This window comes from Rhinoraja longicauda, chromosome 1 (assembly GCF_053455715.1).
Source record: "Rhinoraja longicauda isolate Sanriku21f chromosome 1, sRhiLon1.1, whole genome shotgun sequence".
NCBI lineage: Eukaryota > Metazoa > Chordata > Chondrichthyes > Rajiformes > Arhynchobatidae > Rhinoraja > Rhinoraja longicauda.
In genome coordinates, this window is record NC_135953.1 from 114,813,072 (window position 1) to 114,837,782 (window position 24,711).

Consider the following 24,711-nt stretch of genomic DNA (forward strand, 5'->3'; position numbering starts at 1 on the left):
TCATCACACTGTCTTTCCAAATGACACCATATCTGTCTTCACAGAATGTAAACATATTTTGTACTTTCTTGCAGCTGCCAAAATGATGTGCTACAATGACCCTTCTCCTCAGAAGAGGGCGGTGGAGTTAGCTACTGGACTTGATGAATTTCTAAGCCACAGAGGGATCCAGGTGATTGTTTGTTTACACAATAAGTTCCCATCTTCACTCTTTGTATGCCATGTGTCATTTTGTGAAGAAAAATTATGTGCTTTTAATTTATTGCTCAACATCCTCGGAAAGCAGGATGCAATTTCATAATCAAGTAATATAGCACATAAACTGGCAGGCCAACCAAGATGCACTATCTAACCTAGTCCCATCCCTTTCCTGTCCATGTATCTGTCTAAATATCTTTTACCACTACCACTTCCTCTACCGCACTGAGGCCATGCGGCATCTCTCGGACACCTCCTCCCTATCTTTGGACTGTGATCCCGCAGATGAGCACCAGGCCATAATCACACAGACCATTTCTGATTTCATCATTTCTTGTTGTCTGCCTTCCACAGCCTCCAACCTTATCGTTTCCCAGCCCCGCATAGCCTTCTCCCCGGTTTTATCTTCTCCCCAGAATCCATAAACACCACTGCCCTTGCACACCTGTTGTTTCTGCCTGCTCCTGTCCCACTGAAATGATTTCAACGAACCTCGACTCCCATCTTATCCCCCCGGGTCCGATCTCTCCTGACCTATATCCAAGATACCTCACATGCCCGTCGTCTCTTCAATCGACTTCCGCTTTCTGAGCCCACACTCCCTCATCTTTACTATGGATGTTCAGTCACTCTACACCTCCATCCCCAACCAGGAAGGCCTTAAAAGCCACCTTTGTTTCTTTCTCGACCACAGAACCATCCAATTTCCCTCTACTAACACTCTGCTCTGCCTCGCAGAGCTGGACCTCGCCCTCAACGACTTCTCCTTCGACTCGTCCCACTTCCACCAAATCCAAGGCGTAGCTATGGCACTAGCATGGGCCCCAGCTATTCTTGCCTCTTTGTAGGGTATGTTGAACAATCCCTGTTCCATGTATACACTTGCTCTATCCCCGAACTGTCTCCGTTACCTTGACGACCACATTGGTACTTCCTCCTGCACATCAACCTCGCCACCAATTTCCATCCTGCACTCAAATTTACTTGGACGATCCCCGATACCTCCCTCCCCTTCCTTGATCTCAGTCTCTATCACAGGAAATAAACTATCGACTGTCGTCTATTACAAACCCACAGACTCCCGCAACTATCTCGACTACACTTCTTCCCACCCTGCTTCCTGCAAAGACTGTCCCCTACTCCCAATTCCTCAGTCTACCCAAGGTATCCGAAATGACCTCATTCTTTAGGGAACGGGGGTTCCCCCCTCCCATCATAGATGAGGCCCTCACTCATGTCTCCTCAGTACCCCACAGCTTTGCCCTTGCTCCCCCTCGTCGCAACAGAGACTGAGTTCCCCTAGTCCTTGCCTTTCACCCCGTCAGCCATCACATACAACACATAATCCTCCGAACTTTTTGTCACCAATAGGATCCCAACACTGGTCACATCTTCCCATCTCCACCCCTTTCCGCCTTCCGCAGAGACCGATCCCTCCGCAACTCCCTGGTTAACTCATCCCTTCCCACCCAATCTGCCCCCTCCCCAGGTACCTTCCCCTGCAACCGCAGATGATGCAACATCTGTCCCTATACCTCCTCCCTCGACTCGGTCTCAGGACCCTGACAGTCCTTTCAGGTATGGCAGAGGTTCACTTGCACCTCCTCCAACCTCATCTACTGTATTGGTTGTTCAAGATGTGGACTCGTACATCGGCGAGACCAAACACAGACTTGACGATCATTTGGCTGAACACCTTCGCTCAGTCAACATTTAAAAGATATTTTGTATCTTCCTCAACCATTTCCTCTGGTAGCTCGATCTAAATACTCACCAACATTTATGTGAAGAGGTTGCCCCTTGAGTTTCTTTTAACACTTTCCTCTCACATTATGAGAGGAGAAAGTGTCCTGTGGTTTTTATTCCCTTGGGAAAAAGTCTGACTGTGCAGTCTCCTGCACTCCAAGGAATAAAAAGTCCTATTCTGCCCAACCTCTCTCTTTAGCTCTGGCACTTGAGTCCTGCCAACCTCCTCGTAATTATTCTCTGCACTCTTTCCAACTTAATTGTATCTTTCCCATAACAGGATGACCAAAATAGAACACAATACTCCAAGTGTGGCCTCACTGAGGTCTCATATAACTGCAACACAATGTCCCAACTTCCATTCTCATTTTTCCAACTACTGACAGCTAGGATGCCAAAAGCTACCTTCACCTCCCTATCTACCTGTGATGCCACTTGCAGGGAACTACGTACTTGTACTAATTTAACCCTCTTCTCTACAACATTCTCCAGCAACCTACCTTTCACTGTAATGGTCTTGGCCTGATTTGACTTCCAAAAATGCAACACCTCACGCTTACTTGAATTCAGTTCAGTTTCAGTTTAGTTTATTGTCACGTGTGAATAGGACATTTTTCCAATGAAAGCAATGGATCATTAAATAGAGTATAAGGGCTTTAATTTTCCTGCTGTGTGGAAGTCACTAATTGAATTCAACCACAGAAAGGCCCTTAGTCAATCATTGACTTGTTGGGTCTCAGCCTTTTCTCGAGTTCGAGCTAACATGGAAAAATTCACTGCCTCCTCTTGCTTAAAATCAGCTCAAGGATACCATCGCATATTATCCAACTTGGGCAAACCGTTATCTTTATCTTTAGCATGTTGGTGAATGCTGATGAGGCAAAAAATCATTTATGCACTTTCATTGGCCAAATAGGCTTGCTACTAAGGCACAGTGTGCTGGAGTAACTCAGCAGGTCAGGCAGCCTCTCTAGAGAACATGGATACGTGATGTTTTGGGTCAGGACCATTCAGAATGTCAGGATCCTGACCCAAAACATCACCTATCCATGTTCTGTAGAGATGCTGACTGATGCGCTGTTATTCCAACATTTTGTGTTACTTTTGTGTACCAGAATCCACAGTTCCTTATTTCTGCTACTAAGGCACATTTACCAGCTGTTAATTGAAGTCTTGGTTTGTTAAAGGTAAACCTAACCTTTAACCTTAAATTATGTGTTTGATGCCGCAATGCTCTGGCTCAATGGCTACTTTGGATAATATACAAACAACATAACTTTACCTCTGACAAGTCTGATATTTTTATTTCTTTCTATTCAGATTTGTGTGAAAGTGCTGGAAGCTGTGCGCGATGGCAACCTGGGAGTATGTAAAGAAACAGCTGAAGCCTACAGGGCACAGTGCCACAAAATTTTTCCCTATGCTCTAGCATTCATGCCTCCTGGATACGAAGATGATGTAAAGATCACAGTGAATGGGGATAGTGCTACCGAACCAGAAGAACTGACCAATGAGATCTGAATGAAGATGGTGACTGAAGTGAACACATTTTTGTCGCACACCTCCGATGTCAGCTTCCCACTCTTGTCGACAGGATCTGTAAATATGTGTCAGGGTTTCATAAATGCCTACAGATCATAGACTTTCAGAATTGGAGGTCTTTTTTTTTATCCTGCTGACTTAAAAAAAAAATATCTGAAATTTTGGAGGTGACTTCTGTACCATGTGTTTCTGAAGCCCATGTGAGTGAGAAGGTGACATCAGTTTAAATGCACTCAACACCGTTCTTGCAATTGGCTTCCCGGGTTTTTAATGTAATTTCTAAAGAATTTTGAGAGCTGTTTTAAAAAGATGGGTGTGACACAAAAATGTAGTCTAACAACTACTGTCTTGAGATTGTCATGGTCAGTGGTGTGCTGCCCTAGCACTGGATTCTCTAAGCACAAACTTTGTCAGGGCGGCAGTGTCTGACAGAATATGAACGGAAACTACATGCAGACCACAAGAAATACCTTATGTAAATTGTGATGTACAGATTAATGTACCCAGTTAAACAAAAAGTGTTAAAGAGGGATAGGTATTTGGAATTGAAGACTGAATGGGAAGAAGTAAAATTAGAGTGTGTACTGACCATCATTTCTAAATTCCTTGGGGTTTTCTAAAAAAACAAACACAAATTTAGTATGTCTGTAGATCACCTGCATTACAGAACAGTTCTGAGTCTGCATTTCAATGTTGCTGCTTACAACGACTGAAAGTTGCAAATGTTAGCAGTCAACAGTTACTGCTTTCCTTTTAAATCCTTAATCTTTGGTTGCAGTAGGAAGTGTTTGGTAAATTAACCTGGTTTCATGTTCTAATTTAGTGGACAAGTCTTGGACTCAGTACTGTTTTTGTTAATGCAAATGCAGATCATCATCAGTAACTACCTGACAGATTATGTAGAAAATTATACATTGATCATTTGGATACCAGTTTTTCCCTCTATGTAATGTCAATTATAGTTCTTGAAGCCCAATATTTCTAAGGATACTTCTTGCTCTGCAGTTTTACTCATGCCCCAGACTTTGTATGTTTTTAAAAGGGGCCCACAATTTTTGGAGACAAAAAAATGCTTCTTTATTTCTGCAGTTACAATTAATTCCCGTGGTTCTGAAATGCAAAAGGTACCAAATATACAATGCAATAAACTTTTTTTTGGAAAATTGTTCTAACTGGGGTATTTATTAACATGGCTTTATTTTGCAGATTTCATTTTCCAGGTATATTTCAAAAATGTGCTCCAACAATTGATTCAAAGCACTGTCTGTTACTTATGAAGAAAATGTGATTGCTCCCTGTTTATTTGATTATAATTGTATACAGCTTTTTTGTAACTGGTCTGTCCTAATCCTAGCTGGTTATCCAAGAAACATGCATTTCAGCACAGTTGCATCTTTAGTTGTGAATTCTTATGTTACTGACTTGACGTTTGACTGCAGAAACCAAGTAAAAGACTGCACAATGTTCCATTTTAATATTGCAGGATTTTGGAGTTTTTTTTCTAACCACTCTTGAAACAATTAAAGCTGGAAGCTGAGGGTATTCTGTACATCTATCCAAATAATGCAGCTGTGGGCCTGTCAAGAGAAAACTTCCTAGGTTGGTATGAATGATGGTCTTGCTCACAGTTCACAAACTGATTACCAGTGGGGTTATGTCAGTATGATCTCTTTGAACCTGAACTCTTGTCAGAATTTGATTTGATCATTGAGGTTTTTTTTTTGTGTTCATGTCTTAAACCATTTCAGCACTGAGCCTTGTGTAGGATTTTATTTTTCATTGTCTTTGAGATCCATCCAACACACAGGGCACTGATACAGCATATGAAATGTAAATTTTACATTTGTTTCTGTGGTTAGTTCCATTTTAACCACACTGGTTGTATTCAGCATCTAATAAACTGGTAGTGTTTGTGTCATTTTTGTCACAAGTCTTAATGCTAAAATCCATTCTCTCTTTAACCGTATTCACTTTGCTGCAAGTGGGGATCCCCTAGTTTGGAAAGCTAGTAATTTTTTAATGGAAATTAATAACCTTCCGTCTGTATTTTCATTATACTGTTGGGTGCATGCAAGCATTTTCCACAGCAGGAAGACTCGCATTTCCACTAACACCAAAGGTCAAGTAACATGCACTGGAAAATGTTAAGTTATTTTATTCATTAAGCATGTCGATGTATGCTGCAATTATAATTAGTAGGAAGGTAGCACAATGTTTGATTTTTCCATTGTTCAATCAAAGGAAAATCTGAGGTGCTCTGCTACCCACTCATTAAGGAAATAAAAATCTTTCTAGTTAAGGATCACTGTCAAACAGTTGCTTTGGGATGGGATGGGGGGGGGGGGGGGGGGGGTACAGAAAGAGGATAAGGCAATTTTTGCTTTGATTAACATACTTTGGCATTTAAATAACATGTTGAGAGCATCATATTTGTTTTCTAATTAAACAATGTCCCAATTGACAATTAATGTTAAGTTGAATTCCTTACATTTCCATTTTTTTGTAGTCATTCCTTGTTTTCATTGTTTAAAAAATACATTATCTGCTATGATAATAATGTAGTGTCATGGCTGTATTAACAGATTAATCTCAACCAGCTGCGAAGTGCAATGAAAAATCTCCCTAATTTGACAATAGCAAAAAAGTCTTCCTAATTTGACAATACCAAAAATGGCAAAAGGTTCAATGACTGCATTGGGCAAATTGTTCCTTTAACAGGTTAGTAAAAATAGTTCAAAGGATTTTCTGCTCTATTTTGCCTTTTTTATTGCCATGACCTTTCCATGAAGCACATGAAAGTGTTTTTCATAGGAATTGTTAGAGTATTCTTGTATTCTCATAGTTATCAAATTGAAGTATTTTGAAAAAGAAATACAAGGGAGGATAGAACACAAATTAAATGTTAAACATACAAATAGGCATAAGCTGATAGAAGTTTTGAGTTTTCTACCGCCAGATAGGTACAGCAGGCCAGTTTAAATCTTATAACATCATGTGAACTAGAATATGAATTTTCAGCCCAAACAATCATAACACGTCTGTCAGAAGTTTGACCAAAGATACATTCATTTTAGATTATTCACGAAGCAATGCATAAACGTTGAACAGTTTATCTGACTGTATTAGGACTTTTCAGTACCCTTATGTATGGATGCATAACATTAGTCCCCAAGTTGCTCTTCTGGTAGATGGCACCTTTTCCCAACAAAATTCAATAATAATGTTTCTATCTTTGTTATCCACAATTCTAGGTGGTAGGAAAGGAAAACTGATCAGGTCTCCCAGTCTAAGTGATTGAAATGGTTATAATGTTGCAAACGTACAAAAAAAGTACACCTTTGATGTGCACAAAGATTTTGCCTCTTGAAATACTGTTAAATTTGCTATGTATTTCAGGCATTTGTTTATTCCCAATTAGACTTTTGCTTGTTGGTCATGGTGCAAACACTCTGAATTTTTAAAACTAAAATCAAGCAGTATACTGTAGGAAGTATTTCCCTGGATGTTTGCAGATTGCTGGACTTGAAATAAAAACAGAAAATACAGGCAGTGTTCTCTCCCCATATTTATTGTAAATGTAAGATTTTTATTTTAAACACTCTAGATTCAAAAACTTGTCAATTTAAAATGCTTTCTTTTGTGTACCTACCTAAAATGAAAACGTGATTTTATTTAATTTTTGGAAAACTTGATAACATAGATGCGAGGGTTGTAACCCCTGGCTGAGGGAAGCCTAGAATTTATTTTTAGTTATGGCCAAGCTGGCAAAGCCCCAGCCTAGTTCATGAGATTGTAGCAAACCTTTAGATTGGGAAGTTTAAAACAAATACTTAAAATGGGCAAGATCCTTGCAATCCTAAAGACAACAAAGGATCATCAATATATTTTGAAATCAGGACAGTGTACTTCTTGGAAACAAATGGCAGCAGGTGATCCAAAGTGCTTGCTGCGTTTGTTCTTGCTGGTAGATGGCATGTATTTAGTAAATGGTATGTATCATTCAGGTACCGGAAATGGTTACATTCTGCAGCAGTGGAAATTGATTTGCATCTCATTGAGTGTGCAAACTTTGCTGAGCTGGGCTTGCTTTACTAGGAACATAAAGTCAATATTGTCCCACAAATGTGATATTAATTCTAAAGATGAGGGCGGTACGGTGGTGCAGTGGGAGAGTTACTGCCTTACAGTGCTGGAGACCCAATTTCGAAACTGACTACGGGTGCTGTCTGTACGGAGTTTGTACGTTCTCCGCGTGGGTTTTCTCTGAGATCTTCGGTTTCCTCCCACACTCAGACGTACAGGTTTGTAGGTTAATTGGCTTGGGTTTGTATACTTGGTCTAAGTGTAAATTGGTCCTAGTGTGTGTAGGCTTGTGTTATTGTGGGGATCGCTGGTTGGTGTGGACTTGGGCCGAAGGGCCTGTTTCTGGGGTTGTATCTCTAAACTAAACCGTTAATCCTCAAATTCCAATTTTAACGTGGTTGGTCACCACTTTTAATTTCATACATTGCATTAGTTTTATTTTTGTAGTTATTACTACATGTTCTATGCAATTAATGATTGGCACTTAAAAATGTATGTTCCAAGTTCAAGTACGTCGTGAGGAATTCTGGAAAATCTCGCTTCTGTACAATCTCAAGGAATATTTCGGAAGCCACTGCCAGTTGTCCTTTGGAGCTGAGGAAAGATGGTAATCATTTACTACTAAACATAGAAATGCTCATGGTGTATTCAACCAATAAAGTAAATTGAACTTTAATAGTGTACTTGTTCACTTGTAATTTATTTGGGGTGGAACAACCTGAGTGTTTTATGCCAACGCAACTCTTGGGAACTGCATAGGAGCTAAAAAGCCATATCCATTTGGTTAACGTCACAATAATTGCAGAACACCTTGCCCAGATGGGACTAATTTCCTGACATAAACGCTCATTTGTCCTTTCAGGGAAAAGATGTGTATGGCTAATATGTATCCTTAGTGACTTGTGCAATGGTGATACAAATATATTTTATGCTCTTAATTTTAACATTGTGCCACCTTTTCATCTTCACGCTACAAAAAACACAATTGAAAATAAAACTGCAGAATGCTGCAAATCTGAAATGGCAAAGCACTTAGGCATATAGCAGGTCATGCAACGTCTGTGGAATGAGAAACAGCGAATGTTCTCAGTTCTACAACCCTTCAGAACCAGACAAAGATGGATAAGTTGCAGGCCCAGGAGCTGATAGTTTTTCTTTCCACAGCTAGCTAACCTGAGCTTTTCCTGCATTTTCTGTTCATTAAAGGACACAAATCTTAATTTTCCTTTGCTTAGACAGTATATTTGGGACTACTACTTAATTCTGATGAGAATCTGACCCTGTGAGTGATGTTGATAGAATCCAACACCACAGCTAATTTAAGGAATTATTGAGAATTTTACATTGTTTTGTCACAAGGTCAAATGTTGACAACTTCCTGAAAAATGATGGCATTTCTTGGCATTTTTGTTTACCTAGGCCACTCATTCATAAATTTTCACCACTTGAAGTTAGCCACTTGATGCTATAATTTTGAAATATTCAAAATATGTCTTTAGGTTTTTTTACCAATTAGAACCACTGTGTGGTTCTATTGGCACCTTTTAATCCCAGTTTTACTGTCAATGATAAAATTAATTTGATTATTTTTCAAACTAAAGCAAACTTTCAATAATTTTTGTCTCGTCACTTCATGTTTAAATTCTTTACAGTCAGTCAAATCAGACCATGTCAGATTATCTGTTTTAAGGGGAAAAGATTTGTATACAAGTTAGAAGCAGGAGTCATCATGTGGCCTTAATAATATGGTTGATCTGACTAAACTCAATTACATTTTGCTCTACCTCCGGTAACCATTTTGCCTTTATCAACTGTCTTCACTCTTGAATTATCTTCCTCAAAAATTGCCCCCTCAATATATTTTTTAAAACTGCCTCATCCCCACTATAAACAGTAACTCGTAGTTCTAGATTCTCTCAAGCAGAAACATCATCTCTCGACCCACTGTCAAGACCCCAGAGGATTTTACTTCACTCTCCCTCTTAAACTCCAGCAGAAGGGCTACTCTGTCCAACCATTTCTCATGGACCACCTGCCATAGGTCTGCAGTATGATTGTACCGGTTTGTATGCAAAACAGCATTTCACTGTATCAACGTACATGTAACAATAAAATATCATTGATATTTTACCTGTCAGTGTGGTGATGCAAAACATCCTTTAATTCAGTTTCTACTTCCTTTACAAGAGCTTGGACAAGGTTTCTGGTGACAATTCTGCCATCATCCTCCAATTTTACTCTATGTCGAAGCCACTGCCAAACCTGTAAGATAAATTTAGAGAAATAAAGACATTTTACAGTACGTGATATCTAGCTTCTAATCTTGCACAAGAAACTTTCTATAATCCAAGCTTGCCATCTATTTTTGAAAAGAAAAAGCTGTCTGTCAAATTTGGCTTTTTCACATAGCAATTTGAATTGATTATTCATTGACAAAGACTGAAATAATATAAACCTTAATACTTTTATTCTGACTACCCTCTGGAAAAGTTGCCACTGCTCTATCGTTTTAGAATTCAGACAAGTTTAAATTGTAATTAAGCAAACTAAAAAGCAAGCTACAGGAACAGTCGGCGATCACTATCACTTGCCAGCTCCGACCTTATCTCCCCCCCCCCCTCACCTTTTTAATAATGCTTGCTTCCCTCTTATACCCTCGCACCTGATGCAGGGTCTCAATCTTAAACATTGCTATCGCTTTGCCTCAACAGATGCTGCCCGACCCATTGTTCCTCCAGCAGTTTGTTTTTGATTGCTGATGTAGTCCAACTTAAAGTAAAGACTGAAATTTGAAGAGGTTTTGATTGGGAACCATGATTTGTATTGAGGGGTGAATGATGAATAGGCCATAAAAATAGTCTCTTCAAAAGGGAGACAAAAAGCTGGAGTAACTCAGCTGGACGGGCAGCATCTGGAGAGAAGGAATGGATGATGTTTTGGGTCGAGACCCTTCTTCAGAAGCGTTTTAAAGAACAACAGAAGGTAACTAAAAAGGCAATACGGGGAGAAAAGATGAAATACGAAGGTAAGCTAGCCCATATTATAAAAGGATAGCATGTTTCATCAATTATATAAAGAGTAAGAAAGAGGCAAGAGGATGTTGGGATGATGGAGAAGTGATAATGGGGTATAAAGAAATGGCAGAGTTGAATAACTTTTTTGCTTCAGTTCACAGTGGAAGACAACAACTTGCCTGAAATTCAAAAGAGTGGTTGGAAGTTAGTGGAGTGGCTATTACTAGGAAAAAGGTGCTTGGGAAGCTGAAAGAGCTGAATGTGGATGTCTTCTGGGCCAGGTGTACTGCATCCTAGGGTTCTGAAAGAGGTGGCTTAGAGATTGTGGAGGCATTGACAGTGATATTTCAAAAATCACTGGAGACAGGAGAGGTTCCAATATTGCCAATATTACCTCGCTGCATAAGAAGGGAGCGAAGCAGAATAGTGGGAACTATTGGCCGATTAGTCTTACTGTGGAGGTTGGTAAGGGAATGAGGTTTCAGAGTACTTAGAAGTTCACGATAAAATAGGCCAAAGTCGGCATGGCTTTGTGAAGGGGAGGTCTTGACAAATTTGCTGGAATTGTTTGAAGAAGTAAATAGCAGGACAGACAGAGAGTCAGATGTTTTTACTTGGATTTTCAGAAAACCTTTTATAAGGTGCCACACATAGGCTGCTAAGAAAGAGAGCCCACAGTATCAAAGGGCAGGTACCAGCATGGATAGCTGGATGGCAGAAGACAAAGAGTGGCAATAAAGGGGGCTTTTGCTGGTTAGCTGTCAGTGGCGAGTGGAGTTCCACAGGGGTCAGTGCTGGGGCCGCTACTCTTCATGTATATTAATGAATTGGATGACGGGATTGAAGCTTTGTGGCCAAGTTTGCCGATGAAACGAAAGTAGGTGGAAGTGCAGGTAGTGTAAAAGCAGGGACTCAGCAAAAGGACTTAGGTTGCGAGAGGGCAGAGAAGTGGCAGATAGAATATAGTGTAGCAAAATGTGGAGTCATGCATTTTGGTAGTAGGAATAAAAGCGTAGACTATTTTCTAAATGGGGTGAGAATCCAGAAATCGGAGGTGCAAAGGGACTTGGGAGTGCTGGTGCAGGGTTCCCAAAAAGTTAGAAATATAGAAACAGAAAATAGGTGCAGGAGGAGGCTGTTCGGCCCTTCGAGCCAGCACCGCCATTCATTGTGATCATGGCTGATCATCCACAATCAGTAACCTGTGCCCAACTTTTCCCCATATCTCTAGATTCCCCTAGCCCCCCAGAGCTCTATCTAACATTGAATTGGTAGTAAAGCATGCAAGCTCAATGCTAGCATTTATTTCAAGGGGGCTTGTATACGAAAACAGATGTAATGTTGAGGCTCTATAAGGCTCAGCTATGATTGAATGGCAAGGTAGACTTGATGGTCTAATTCTACTCATCACTTATGACCCGAAATGTCACCCAATTCCTCTCTCCAGAGAACCAGAAACATCACCCATTCCTTCTCTCCAGAGATGCTGGCTGTCCCGCTGAGTTATTCCAGCTTTTTGTATCTATCTGCAGTTCCTTCCTACACTCCAGAAGTGACTCCATTAGAGGCCATGTTGATGGTGCCTCTCTCTTCTGTAAAGGGCAAGGTGAAGCTATTGAATTTCATTTGGAGCATCCCCTATATCTTTCCTCAGCCTCCTGTTTCCAATGCTGCTATTGGGCCTGCCTCACATCCCTGAGGCTCTGGGTCTGAATGCTACTGCTCTTCCTCCAGTGGCAGCTGATGTCTTTAGTTGGTTAATGCATTCCAGGAACAGCCAATATGTATACACCTCGTTCCATACACCCACCACACTTTGTGTGAAAAAGTTACACCTCAGATTCCTATTAAATCTTTCCCACTTCACCTTAAACCGATGTCCTCTCGTCATCGATTCACCTACTCTGGGCAAGAGACTCTGTGCATCTACCTGATCTATTCCTCTCATCCTGGCATCCTGTTGAACCACCTCTGCACACTTTCCAAAGCCTCCACATCTTTCCTGTAATTGGGCGACCAGAGCTGCAGAACAATATTCTAAATGCAGCCTAACCAAATTCCTATAAAGCTGCATAATGATTTCCTTATTCATGTACTTAATCCCCGTCCTATGAAAGCAAAGATACCATATGCTTTATTGGTGACTCAACAACTCAGCAAGTCAAGCAGCATCTGTGGGAGTGGGGAAAGGAATTATTGTTGTTTCAGGTCGAACTCCTTTCCCCCCCCATAAGATGCTGCCTGACCCACTGAGTTCATCTGATATCCTTGGGTAGTTCTATTCAGTGCTGTACGAGAGCATGTCTAAAATCAAAAATGAAAGTGTTCAAACTGGAAAAAGTTAATGCTAGCTACAGAGTTACAAAGCCAGTCCTTAAAATAGTAGGAAATGCCTTTCTCTTGACAGTTCTATAAAAGCAACTAACAATGCTACAGATACATTTTCATTGCATTGTTTGACCATTCTTCCTCACCACAAACCCCTTTCCTAGACCGGATGAAATAAATGTTGAGAGAACAATATCTATGATGGATGGATATTTCTGCACTCTGTTCGCAGTAGATGTGGTGGATAAAGTTCTGGAGGTTTGAACCAGTTCTTAATATGCGACGTGATATAAAACCAACCTTGGATTGAAGAAGAGTTCCAACCTGAACCATCACCAGTTCATGTTCTCTAGAGATTCTGCTTGACATAGAAACATAGAAAATAGGTGCAGGAGTAGGCCATTCGGCCCTTCGAGCCTGCACCGCCATTCAATATGATAATGGCTGATCATCCAACTCAGTATCCCGTACCTGCCTTCTCTCCATACCCCCTGATCCCTTTAGCCACAAGGGCCACATCTAACTCCCTCTTAAATATAGCCAATGAACTGGCCTCAACTACCTTCTGTGGCAAAGAATTCCACAGATTCACCACTGTGTGAAAAAAAATAAAAAAATTGAGTTACTCCAGCACTTTGTGTCTTTTTTGGATTGGTATCATATTGGCAATTTAACTTGCAGAATAAAACCTACCCTTAATCTATTGGGGTAATGCAGAGGTAACCTCTTTATAAATCTGATCCATATAATACTTGATTGACTGAATAATACAGAAGAAAGATATAAAAAGATTCCTAAATACTTCGTCCAGCAGAATTAAGAGACATAATAATTTGAGAAAGCAAACAGCAAGGTACATTTAAAATATATATATTTTAAACCTAATAATCTTTAATGTGTGAAAAGGAAAAAGTCTGCAAATTTTACCTGTGACCGGGAAATCTCTGCAGTAGCTGAATCTTCCACTTGTCCCCGAAAGTAGAAATGACCTTGACCTATCGATAAAAAGAAAGGTCCTGTGATTTAATTCACAAAGTTAAAAATAAACATTGAGGGCTTTTGCTCTTTCTGCCTTGACTATTTATAATGCGGGTTAAAAATAATAAGGTAACTCCTTGAGTTATAAATAAACTACCAATTTTCACCACAACACCGCTGACTGTTTGGAACCTGTGCCCTTTAGTTTACAAACCCATTTTTGTACTTTAAGAAACAGTATTCTATTCCCCATACAAGGGAATAACCTTGTATCAAAATATCCATAATGTAAAAAATAAACCGCCGGAGGAATTCAGTAGATCGAGCAGCATCGGCAGTGGGGTGGAAAGGAACTGTTGACATTTCAGGTAGAAACCCTGCAACAACTCCTTCCCTCAACAGATGCTGCACCACCATTGTTTGCTCCACATTCCACCATCGGCTGTCTCTTGTGTACCCATAATACATTTTGATCAGCATTCTTAGTTTATCACATTTTGGTTGACAAAACGTTTTGCAGGAACACATACTTTTTGTATGAATGGTTAATCAGTATTCTAGTATTCAATTTGTGCAGATTTTATTTGTCACTTTTAGCGTTTTTGCAGTTGTTGTCACAGAACATGCTACAGTAGTTGTTCCCACAGAACATGCAGTAGGAGTTGTCACAAAACATGCTGCAGTAGGTGTGTCACACAACATGCTGCAGTAGGAGTTGTTGTCACAGAGCATGCTGCAGTAGGAGTTATCACAGAGCATGCTGCAGTAGGAGTTGTCACAGAACATGCTGCAGTAGTAGTTGTCACAGAGCATGCTGTAGTAGGAGTTATCACAGAACATGCTGCAGTTGCATCTGTTCCCATGTCAACTCTCTGATGACTTGCTCATTATTTCATACCAACTTATTTCTTGATTTGCAAATCAAAAGTAAACAGGCTACAAATACCTGCATAGAAAGAAACTGCAGATACTGGTTTATACCAAAGTTAGACGTAAAGTGCTGGAGTAACTCAGCGGGTCAGACGGCGCATCTGGAGAAAAATGATGGGTGATGTTTCAGGTCAAGATCCTTCTTCAGACTCAGACTTCCGACTGAAGAAGGGTCCTGACCCGAAATATCATCCATCCTTTTTCTCCAGAGATGCTGCCTCACTCATTGTGTTACTCCAGCATTTTGTGTCTATCCCCAGGGTACAAATACCTGTTAATCTGTCAACAGCTAACTTTCACTGGTTGACATCAGAAAATGGCTGATATTTCTACTCTTTGTGATATAGGTACAAATTTGTGTCAGTGGCGAGAGGAATGTTGGACTCATTTGTAACGCTCCCTAACAGCAAATTGACAGCCCTTATTTCGGCTCACAGAGAAACAATAGTCCTATGGGAAAGTGACCAAGATTGGCAAATACATGCAGACTCAAGCACCAGTGGTTAGAGGGGAGGAGGGGTAAGATGACAAAGTTGCAAGGGGAATCACACAGTTTACAACTTTAAAAATAAAATCCTCAAAGACTATGTCTGAACCAGGCCAGTTTAGCTGTAGGAAACTGATGTTTGTATGCAAACATCTGTCACCTTAAAATGTTGAAACATTGAAAAACATCACAGATGGAAGCACAAAATAAAGAGCAGTGAATATTGGGAAATCATTCAGCATCCATGGATCGGGGAACAGTCTCCATATGTTAGGTTGGTGACCTTCATCGGAACAGAACTGCACCTTCATCACAAGTAATTAGTTGCAATTAGTCCAATATGAACAAAGTTTTCCCAATAGTTACCGACACTGGTCTTCCAATTTCTGCCTTTGCCCTCGTGCAGAGTAGCAGTTTAGAGCACACTATCTGAAACCATGATTCACTGTAAATCTCCAACACTAATGAGAAAATCTGCTCGGTGCAATACCATTGGGCTTGGTCCATTAAAAATAATTCACAACTTAGTCCCGTGAAGATCTGTAACTCAAATAGGAGGTAGCCAATTAGCCATGTCCCAATGTGTAGGGTTGGTTTAGTGGGACATAGGCCAAATGCAGCAAATGGGAGTAGCTCAGGTAGGCACCTTGATCGACATGGATGAGTTGGGACAACAGGTCTGTTTCCATGCTGCATGACTATGACCCTTATATTTGCTTGTTAGGACTTTGACTAATGGTGTATCTTTCCATTATTCAGCAAACATAAAACATGTCATTCTGTCTCCATTTGGTGGGTTAACAGATTAGTTCCAATGGAATGAGAACTGATGGGCGGCACAAACACAGAACAATCAATCTATTTGGTCGGGAAGCATCATTGTTTGACCAGGTTGCCTCTAAGTCTGACTATAATCCACATCTTTCTCTCAAATCAGATGTGAGGTAGAGAGCAGCTTACTGCACTTTCTACTGCTGGTCTAAATATATAAGTAAGTAACCATTTAACTTTTAAATTTAATCACTGAAACTGTCCATACCTCTTAGCCATGCTTCTATGAAAAGAATTCCAACACCAATGTTGTATTTTAATCCATGCAAGGTTACTCCACCCTACATATTGAAAATATTGGAATAAAGACAGCATATGAATTTACATTTAAAGGCAAAATCTTACAATAATTTGTACTTCAAAGATAGTGAACTTTACTGTAGTTACTTTCTATCAGGCACTAGAGTCCATCTTAATACCAAGCGCAGAAGAGCATTCTCCTTGTTCGTCAGGCATTCTTGTGACCTAATTAGCCAAGAATGGTACTAGCACAAAAATAATATATCCTATGTGGATGTGCATTCATCCACAGGAAACTGATTTGAGATCACACGTGGTGTGAAGTTGTGTGTCTGATTGCACATGATGAAATATATGGACCACGCAGCCTGAGGAGGTAGTTCAGGCAGGTACTATATCAACATTTCAAATACATTTGCACAGGAACATGAATAGGAAATGTTTAGAGGGATATAGGCAGGCAGGACAGGTGTAGATGGGGCATCTTGGGCAGCATAGGCAAGTTGGGCTGAAGAGCCTCCATGATGATAATGATTTAAAGGATCTGCCCCAGACACAGAATATGGATTCAGCTGGGATGGAGGGCACACTCCATGATCCAGGAGAAATGTTAAACTAGTATCCCATCCCCTCAGTCCCTGATCCAAGTGGCAATAAAGGGGGCTTTTTTTGGTTGGCTGCCAGTGACTAGTGGAGCTCCACATGGGTCAGTGCTGGGGCCATTACTCTTCACATTGTATATTCATGATTTGGACGAGAGGATTGAAGGCTTTGTGGCAAAGTTTGCAGATGATACGAAAATAGGTGGAGGGGCAGGTAGTGTAGAGAAAGCAGGGACTCTGCAGAAGGACTTGGACAGGTTGGGAGAGTGGGCAGAGAAGTGACAGATGGAATATAGTGTAGCAAAGTGTGGAGTCATGCATTTTGGTAGTAGGTCACATTTATTTCAAGAGAGCTTGTATACAAAAACAGAGATGTAATGTTGAGGTTCTATATGGCACTGGTAAGGCCGTATTTGGAATATTGTGAGCAATTTTGGGCACCATACCTGAGGAAGGATGTGCTCGCTCAGGAGAGGGTCCAGAGTAGGTTTATAAGAATGATCCCAGGAATGAGTAGGTTAACCTATGATGAGTTTTTGTTGGCACTGGGCCTGTACTCGTTTGAGTTTAGAAGAATGAGGGGGGACCTCATTGAAACATACAGAATAATGAAAGGCTTGGATGGAGAGGATGTTTCCACAAGTGGGAGAGTTTAGGACTAGAGATCATAGCCTCAGAAATAAATGACATTCTTTTAGGAAGATTAGGATAAATTTCTTTAGTCAGAGGGTGAAGAATCTGTGGAATTCTTTGCCACAGAAGGCTATGGAGGCCGAGTCAGTGGATATTTTTAAGGCAGAGATAGATAGATTCTTGATTAATATAGGTATCAGAGGTTATGGGGAGAAGACAGGAGAATGGGGTTAGGAGGGAGAGATAAATCAGCTATGATTGTATGGCGGAGTAGACGATGGGCCGAATGGCCTAATTCTACTCTTCTTCTTTAAGACCTTATGTTAAATATCTCAATATAACAATTAGACTTTTGTGATAATTTAAATCTTCATTGTGATGGAATATTAAAAGAAACATTTTCAGTCAGTTTTAGAGTCCGAATCATACAATGCGGAAATAGGCTTATCGGCCCAACTTGCCCATACTAAACCAAAATGCCCCATCTACCACAGTCCCAGCTGCCTGCATTCGTCCCATATCCCTCTAAACCTTTCCTATCCATGTGTCCATTCAAATGTCTTTTTAAAGTTGTTATGTTACCTGCCTCAACTACTTGCTCAAGCTGCTTGTTCCGTATACACACCAGTCTTTGTGTGAAAAAGTTGCCCCTTAGGTTCTTATTGAATCTTTCCCCTCTCTTCTTAACACATGTGTTCTGGTTCTTGATTCTCATACTCTGGGGAAAAGACTCTCTGCATTCACTCTGTCTATTCCCTTTATGAGCTTATACAACTCTACAACATCACCCCTCATCCTCCTGTGCTCCATGGAATAAAGTCCTAACCTAACCAACCTTTCCCTATAGCTCAGGCCCTAGCCTCCAGTCCTGGCAACATCCTCATAAATCTCTGTACTCTTTCCAGCTTAGCATCATCCTTGCTACGGCAAGGATGACCAAAATTGGCTATTAGTGACCAAAGCAAACACAAGCCTCCAAATACGGCCTCACACTTGGGTCATGGCAGCAGGCAGCTGAGAGCTCCACCCAGGCTGACTGCCTGCCTCTCTTTCAGGCTTATGTCTGTGCCCGTGTATCCCTGGAGAAGGAGCATGTGGTGTCCCGCATCCCGGACCACTGCTGCATCCCGGACCACTGGGCACCAAAGGGGCCTGAGTATTTCTTTGTAACAATGTTTGGTTTGATACTTATATGTATTTTCCTTTCAGATAGATGTCTCCTGAGAGTAGTTGGTTCACTATCATTTCGTACCTGTAAATAAACTTTTACATAAAAAGATGAGGCCTCATTAATGTCTGTACAACTATAACATAATATTCAAACTTCTATACTGAACACCCTAACTGATGAAGGTCAATGTTCTGAAAGCCTTCTTGACCACTCTACCTACAATGTGACGCCACTTTCAAGGAACTATGTACCTGCACTGCTAGATCTTTCTGCTCTATGACACTCCACAGGGTCCTTCCATTCACTGTGAAGATCCTGCCCTGGTTTGACTTCTCAAAATGCAACACCTCACACTCTCTGCATTAAACTCCATCAATCATTCCTCAGCCCACTTGCCCAACTGATCAAGACCCTGCTGCAATTTTGATAATCATCTTCCCTAAAATGTCAAAAAGCATTAAAATGAGTTAAAATGTCTTGCTTTGTATTTTTCTGGAATATCACAAAGTAATCTTTTCATGCTGCAACAACAGTGAAAAGTCTTGGGTTCATAGATCAAATGTGCATTGCCTTTTAGAAGATGATACAATGGTGTTCTGATTATCAGTATGTACAGTTTACTCACATTGTTTCCAAATTTAGTTGATTACAATAGAAATTTATGAACAAATCTCGCAAATAATTGTTCATAACCTGTACTCAGCGTTCACCATTTCATTGCTGTTCCATTTGTTAAGTAAGCAGATTGTTGCAAATGTATTACTAAACGTGGCAATGAAGAGATCACTTACAGAAGGCATTGTGAGAAGATCACTTGGAGTCACGTCCACATCTTCTCTCAGGACATGTAGCTGGTTGGGGCCATCTGTGTGTTCCAGGAATAGCTGTAATTGAATAGGCCAAGACAAAACATGTCAATGCACTGAAAATGGAAATTCAATTGAGAAATATCAATTTTCCCCAAAGAGAGAGAACCAGCAAAGAAGAATGAATCACATGTTGGAAAAGTAATAAGTTGCCCAGACATTGAGCCAGATCTGCTAGGCTAAATTTGTCCTAATGCAGCATTGGGACTTACTTTTCACTTAACAGCTATTTTCATGCCCTTTCACGGAAAATGGTTTTAGCATTTCAACGTATGGTCAGTTTGTAATATTGACTCATACTGGTAAGGAGCTTGGTTAATGAGGTTGAACTCAAGTTCAATGAGAGAAACCTTGTACTTTTCTGAATTACTGGACCATTTTCTTGTGGACAGATAGGGAAAGATAAACTTGTATCAAGAAGCACTATTATTGGTCCTAGGATGGATGTCCTGATGTACTTTACAGATAGTCTGCAAATGTAATGTGGATACAAGATGGCCGATTTACACACAGCAGTGTCTCACCAACAACAATGAGATAATGACCAGATTATCTTTTGCAATATGGGTTCAGAGTTAAGTATTGACTAAGAAACCAGTCAGAACTCTCATGCTCTTTGAATATGGTCATGGATCTTCTGGTATCTGAGGGCACAGACAGTTTAAGATTTCATCCAAGAGCATTAATTGGGAAAACATCTTGATTAGAACCAACGAAAGTTTTCCTCACTAATCTAATCTTTATGATTTCATAAACTAGTAAATTCCTGGTCAATTGAAATGGCAGCAGTGAAGTGTCAGCCATGATCAAGTGCCCAATTAATGGAGTGGGATTTAACCCAGAATGTGCTAATATTTAAACCTAAAGCTGAACCAAACTGTAACAATTCCAAAACTCCAGCTAAGGATGTAGACAGATGGGTAGGCTATTCAGAATGTCGGATATGCATAACACCCAAGATTCATATCAAAATACCTTTGTCATTGGCTTAATCAGATCCAGATCAAACACCATGAATCCATCGACTCCAGCGTTGATTTCAAGCAGTTTCAAACTAAAGTATTGATGAAACACTGTCAGATGCTGCATGAACAATGTAACTAAAAGTACACTTGGACATAAATTTTTTGAACTAAATACAAAAATCTATTAAATAAAAACTACATAGAACAACCATGTGAAACATTCAAATTAAGAAAGGCAAAAGAAGATCCCTATTAATGAAGCTGTCAGTGATTCCCATAATGAATGATGACAGTTATTAAAAATAATATTCAGCAGAAGATGAAAGGATGTGGGACTGGCACAAGTGTTAAGAAAGTGGATTTCACTATCTTTGGTACACTAAAGTAACATCACATGTAAGTGACAACGAGAGAAATAGTCAAAATAGTCACCACTACAATGGGGTGGTTTGCACCTGGGAAGATTTCAAATGAAGCATCCATAGGTACCAGTGTAGCACAACTGCTGATATCTGCAGCACAACAGGTTAGGTTCAGGATTGTTATTGTCACGTGTACTGAGATACAGTGAAAGGCTTTGTTTTGCATGCGATCCAAACAGATCAGATGTACCATATATGAATACAATCAATGCTCGGGGGAGGCATGGTGGCGCAGCAGCAAAGTTGCTTCCTTACAACGCCAGAGACCCGGGTTCGAACCTAATTGTGGGAGCTAGCAGTACAGAGTTTGTACCTTCTCCCCGTGACCTGCTAGAGTTTTCCCAAGGAGCTCCGGATTCCTCCCACACTCCAAAGACGTACAGGTTTGTAGGTTATCTGGCTTTGGTAAAAATTATAAATTATCCCTAGTGTGTAGGATAGTGCTCATGCACAGGGATCGCTGGTTGGCCCAGACTCGTTGGGCCAAAGGGCCTGTTTCTGCGCAGTATCTCTAAACTAAAAAAACTAAACAAAGTCTAATTTAAGTGCAATCGATGGAGCAACGGTACAATCGATGGAGCATTGTATTGCATCAGGTCTTTAGACAAAGTCCAAGGTCTATAGTGGAGTAGAGCCGATTGGACAGTACCCTAGCCAATGGAAGGAGCCTTTAGAAGCCTGATAACAAAGGGAAAGAAGCTGTTCTTGAGGCTGGTGGTGCACGTTTCAAGCTTCTGTCCCTTCTGCCGTTCAGAGGGACATCATCCCTTAAAGATGCACTCCCCATGTCAGCCAGACCATCTGTAGCAGTGCTGCCATGAGGAGAGCAGTTAAAGAGGGGGAGAGGTTCAAGCTTTACTGAAAGGCGAGCTCAATGAAATATAACCAGCAGGGAATCACTGTGCACTTGGACATTCGGCAGAGCTGCCAGAGTCACCACTGGGAATACCAGGCTGGAGATGGCTCGATTGAAAACCCACAGACTACCAAGCAAGGTCAAAAGAAATTTCATGGGAAATGTCAAGACAAATTGTCTGCACAATTTAGTACAGCTGTTAACCACTGAATTTTCATCTTGGATACGAGATTAAATGGAATTTATTGGAAACTACTGTACTTCAAAAACAAAGTAATTTTGAAGCAAAACATTCTAAAAGCAGGTTGTATTTTGGATATGAAGCTTCCCTCACCATCATTATTCATTAACTTTAAATGCAGCTGCACATACCGCCTGACATTCGCCAAGACTCTCTGGTAGTCCAAGCCTTCCTTATCCCGGGGCAGTAACAGTGCTGCCATTCCTCCCGTGGCCAAGGCACCTCGCTTATGACAAGTCTTTATCAGAAGGTCCATGTAGCTCTTCAAAAACGTTTTCTCTATATTCACATATTTACTGCGATCCGGTAAAAGGAATTCCCGTCGATGTCCTAGAAAATGGTGTTCGTGAAATAAAATGCACTTCTGTTTCCTTATGATTCAACTTGCTTGTTTCTGGTAATCTGGCATCATCTCATAGTCAGGATCATAATCACAAATAGCTCAACTTGCTTCATACTATGACATACCCTAAACTTTCACAGGGGATAGCTACCAATTCTAAAAAAATGGCAATACTACTTTAAGTAAGTGCAAAAGTAAAAAAACAGTATGTATGTGTGTGTAAATACAAACAACTACTAATATCTTCTAGTAAGGGTCAAGAGTGTTTTATCTATCTTCAGTATAAACCAGCATCAGCAGTTCCTTCCTACACACTGAGTTCATTGGAATACAGCGTTACCATTTGCTGCTCAGAAACAAGACCAATCTGGCCAATACTGATACTTATGCTCCACACCAGACTCCTCCAATCCTTCATCTCACTCTCTCCATATCTATATATACCTTTATCCTTCATGTAACTTTCCAGACTTCCTTTTGCCTAAACCAGAAAGGAAGAAGTTACTTTTACATAGCACCCTGTGTACAGAATTTTCTGCCCAATTCCAGTTTGGATTCATTGTGACTGTGTTAAAGTTACTACCCCAGTTTTAGTTTGGAGTGGTGCTGAGGTTTTTTTGCCTTTACTTCCAATATTCTGCCCTTTTTATACCCTCTCTCCCTCCAAATGCTGAGGTAAATTCTATGAAAAGACAGAAAGAAAATTAAGAAAGAATTTGCATTTGTGCAGCTTTTAAGTACATTGCAAACCTCAGCCATTTAGGATCAACCAGGTAACGATTCTTCCAAAGTGTGTATAATTAAAATATGCTTGCTCACCAACTTTATTTACGAAAGAGGCTGAATAATCCCAGATTCCACAGTTCAGTCCAGCAGAATGGTCTCGTAGCTCATAGAGAATCTCTTCCATCTCAAATGCAGCTAAGATATTTTCTATTAAGACTGTGGCTTTGATGGAGCCATTTGGTAAACCCAACTGAAAACAGTAACACAATGAGGTCAATGTTATTTGGCGATTTGTGTGAAGAAGTTGTCCCGATTCGGAACGTCACCTATCCATGATCTCCAGAGATGCTGTCTGACCTGCTGAGTTATTCCAGCACTTTGTGTCTTCTTTTATAAACCAGCATTTGCAGTTCCTTGTTCCTACACTTCTAGGTTAATGTTGCTGCCTTGCAACGGACTATGTTCTGGATCTACTCAGACTCTGATGTATATCCAGGGTGAAAATAGATAATCAGATCCATTTGTTCACTTACACTAATCTCCAGTTAATTTCATGCTTCTGCCTTGAATGTCTGTTACAGATATGATGGTAAATCACATTAGGGTGTCAAAATGGTCAGGTCGAGGTGGTGCTCCCTCATGTTAGCTACGAGAGCCTGAATGTTGGACTAACTATCCTATCACTGGTAATATAATAGATGGTGATGTTCATTGATGAGTTTGAGTTTAGTTCATTGTCACCTGTACCGAGGTACAGTGAAAAGCTTTTGTTGTGCGATAACCAGTCAGTGGAAAGACAATACATGATTAATTTCAAGCCATCCACAGTGTACAGATACACGATGCAGGGAAAACTGTGAATAATGTTTAGTGGAAGATAAAGTCCAGTAAAGTCCAATCAGAGATAGTACAAGAGTCTCCAATGAGGTAGAAAGTAGCTCAGGACTGCTCTCTAGTTGTTGGTAGGATGGCTCAGTTGTCTGATAACAACTGGGAAGAATCTGTCCCTGAATCTGGAGGCTTGCGTTTCAAAACTTCTACACCTTTTGCCCAATGGGAGAGGGGAGAAAAGGCAGTGACAGTGGTGTGACTCATCCTTGATTATGCTGGTGGCTTTGCCGAGGCAGCGCGAGGTGCAAATGGAATCAATGGAAGGAAGGTTGGTTTTGTGTGATGGTCTGAGCTGCGTCCACATTGGAAAGTTTTTTTCATGCAGAATTTCACACTGTTAAATGTTGCTAAATGTTACACAAACATTATGCTGTTCACTGGGAAAAATATGAAGATACAAAAACAGCTGCAGCACAGAGAACCATCAATATTTAAGCAAAAGAAAACTTAAGAATCATAAACCTAAGAGCCACACTCACTACTAAAGGACCTTACCAAATTTCCCACAGCCCTCTACACCAAAAGCAAATAGTACACACTTGCAGTAGATGGCAGTACCCTAAAACAATATAAGATTTTATAAAGGTTACAAATACAATTTATATTACACTTTGGTTC

The 24,711-nt window shown here is 40.4% G+C and overlaps 3 protein-coding genes across 3 annotated transcripts in view; 1 reads left to right on the plus strand and 2 right to left on the minus strand.

Moving 5' to 3' along the window:
- naa15a (N-alpha-acetyltransferase 15, NatA auxiliary subunit a) overlaps positions 1-5,404 on the plus strand; it is a 63,889-nt gene extending 58,485 nt beyond the window's left edge. Inside the window, exons 19-20 of the mRNA XM_078404721.1 lie at positions 75-172; positions 3,265-5,404. Of these exons, the coding sequence (XP_078260847.1) occupies positions 75-172; positions 3,265-3,465 (299 nt within the window). The 3' untranslated portion in view covers positions 3,466-5,404. The remainder of the gene's footprint in view (positions 1-74; positions 173-3,264) is intronic.
- ndufc1 (NADH:ubiquinone oxidoreductase subunit C1) overlaps positions 1-24,711 on the minus strand; it is a 442,230-nt gene that overhangs the window by 92,154 nt on the left and 325,365 nt on the right. The gene's annotated exons all lie outside the window — the stretch shown is intronic.
- ugl (ureidoglycolate lyase) overlaps positions 4,544-24,711 on the minus strand; it is a 55,033-nt gene continuing 34,865 nt past the window's right edge. The window contains exons 9-16 of the mRNA XM_078404734.1: positions 23,296-23,452; positions 22,265-22,463; positions 20,625-20,703; positions 19,575-19,667; positions 16,346-16,418; positions 13,839-13,906; positions 9,701-9,831; positions 4,544-8,163 (exon numbers count right to left, since the gene is read on the minus strand). Of these exons, the coding sequence (XP_078260860.1) occupies positions 8,040-8,163; positions 9,701-9,831; positions 13,839-13,906; positions 16,346-16,418; positions 19,575-19,667; positions 20,625-20,703; positions 22,265-22,463; positions 23,296-23,452 (924 nt within the window). The 3' untranslated portion in view covers positions 4,544-8,039. The remainder of the gene's footprint in view (positions 8,164-9,700; positions 9,832-13,838; positions 13,907-16,345; positions 16,419-19,574; positions 19,668-20,624; positions 20,704-22,264; positions 22,464-23,295; positions 23,453-24,711) is intronic.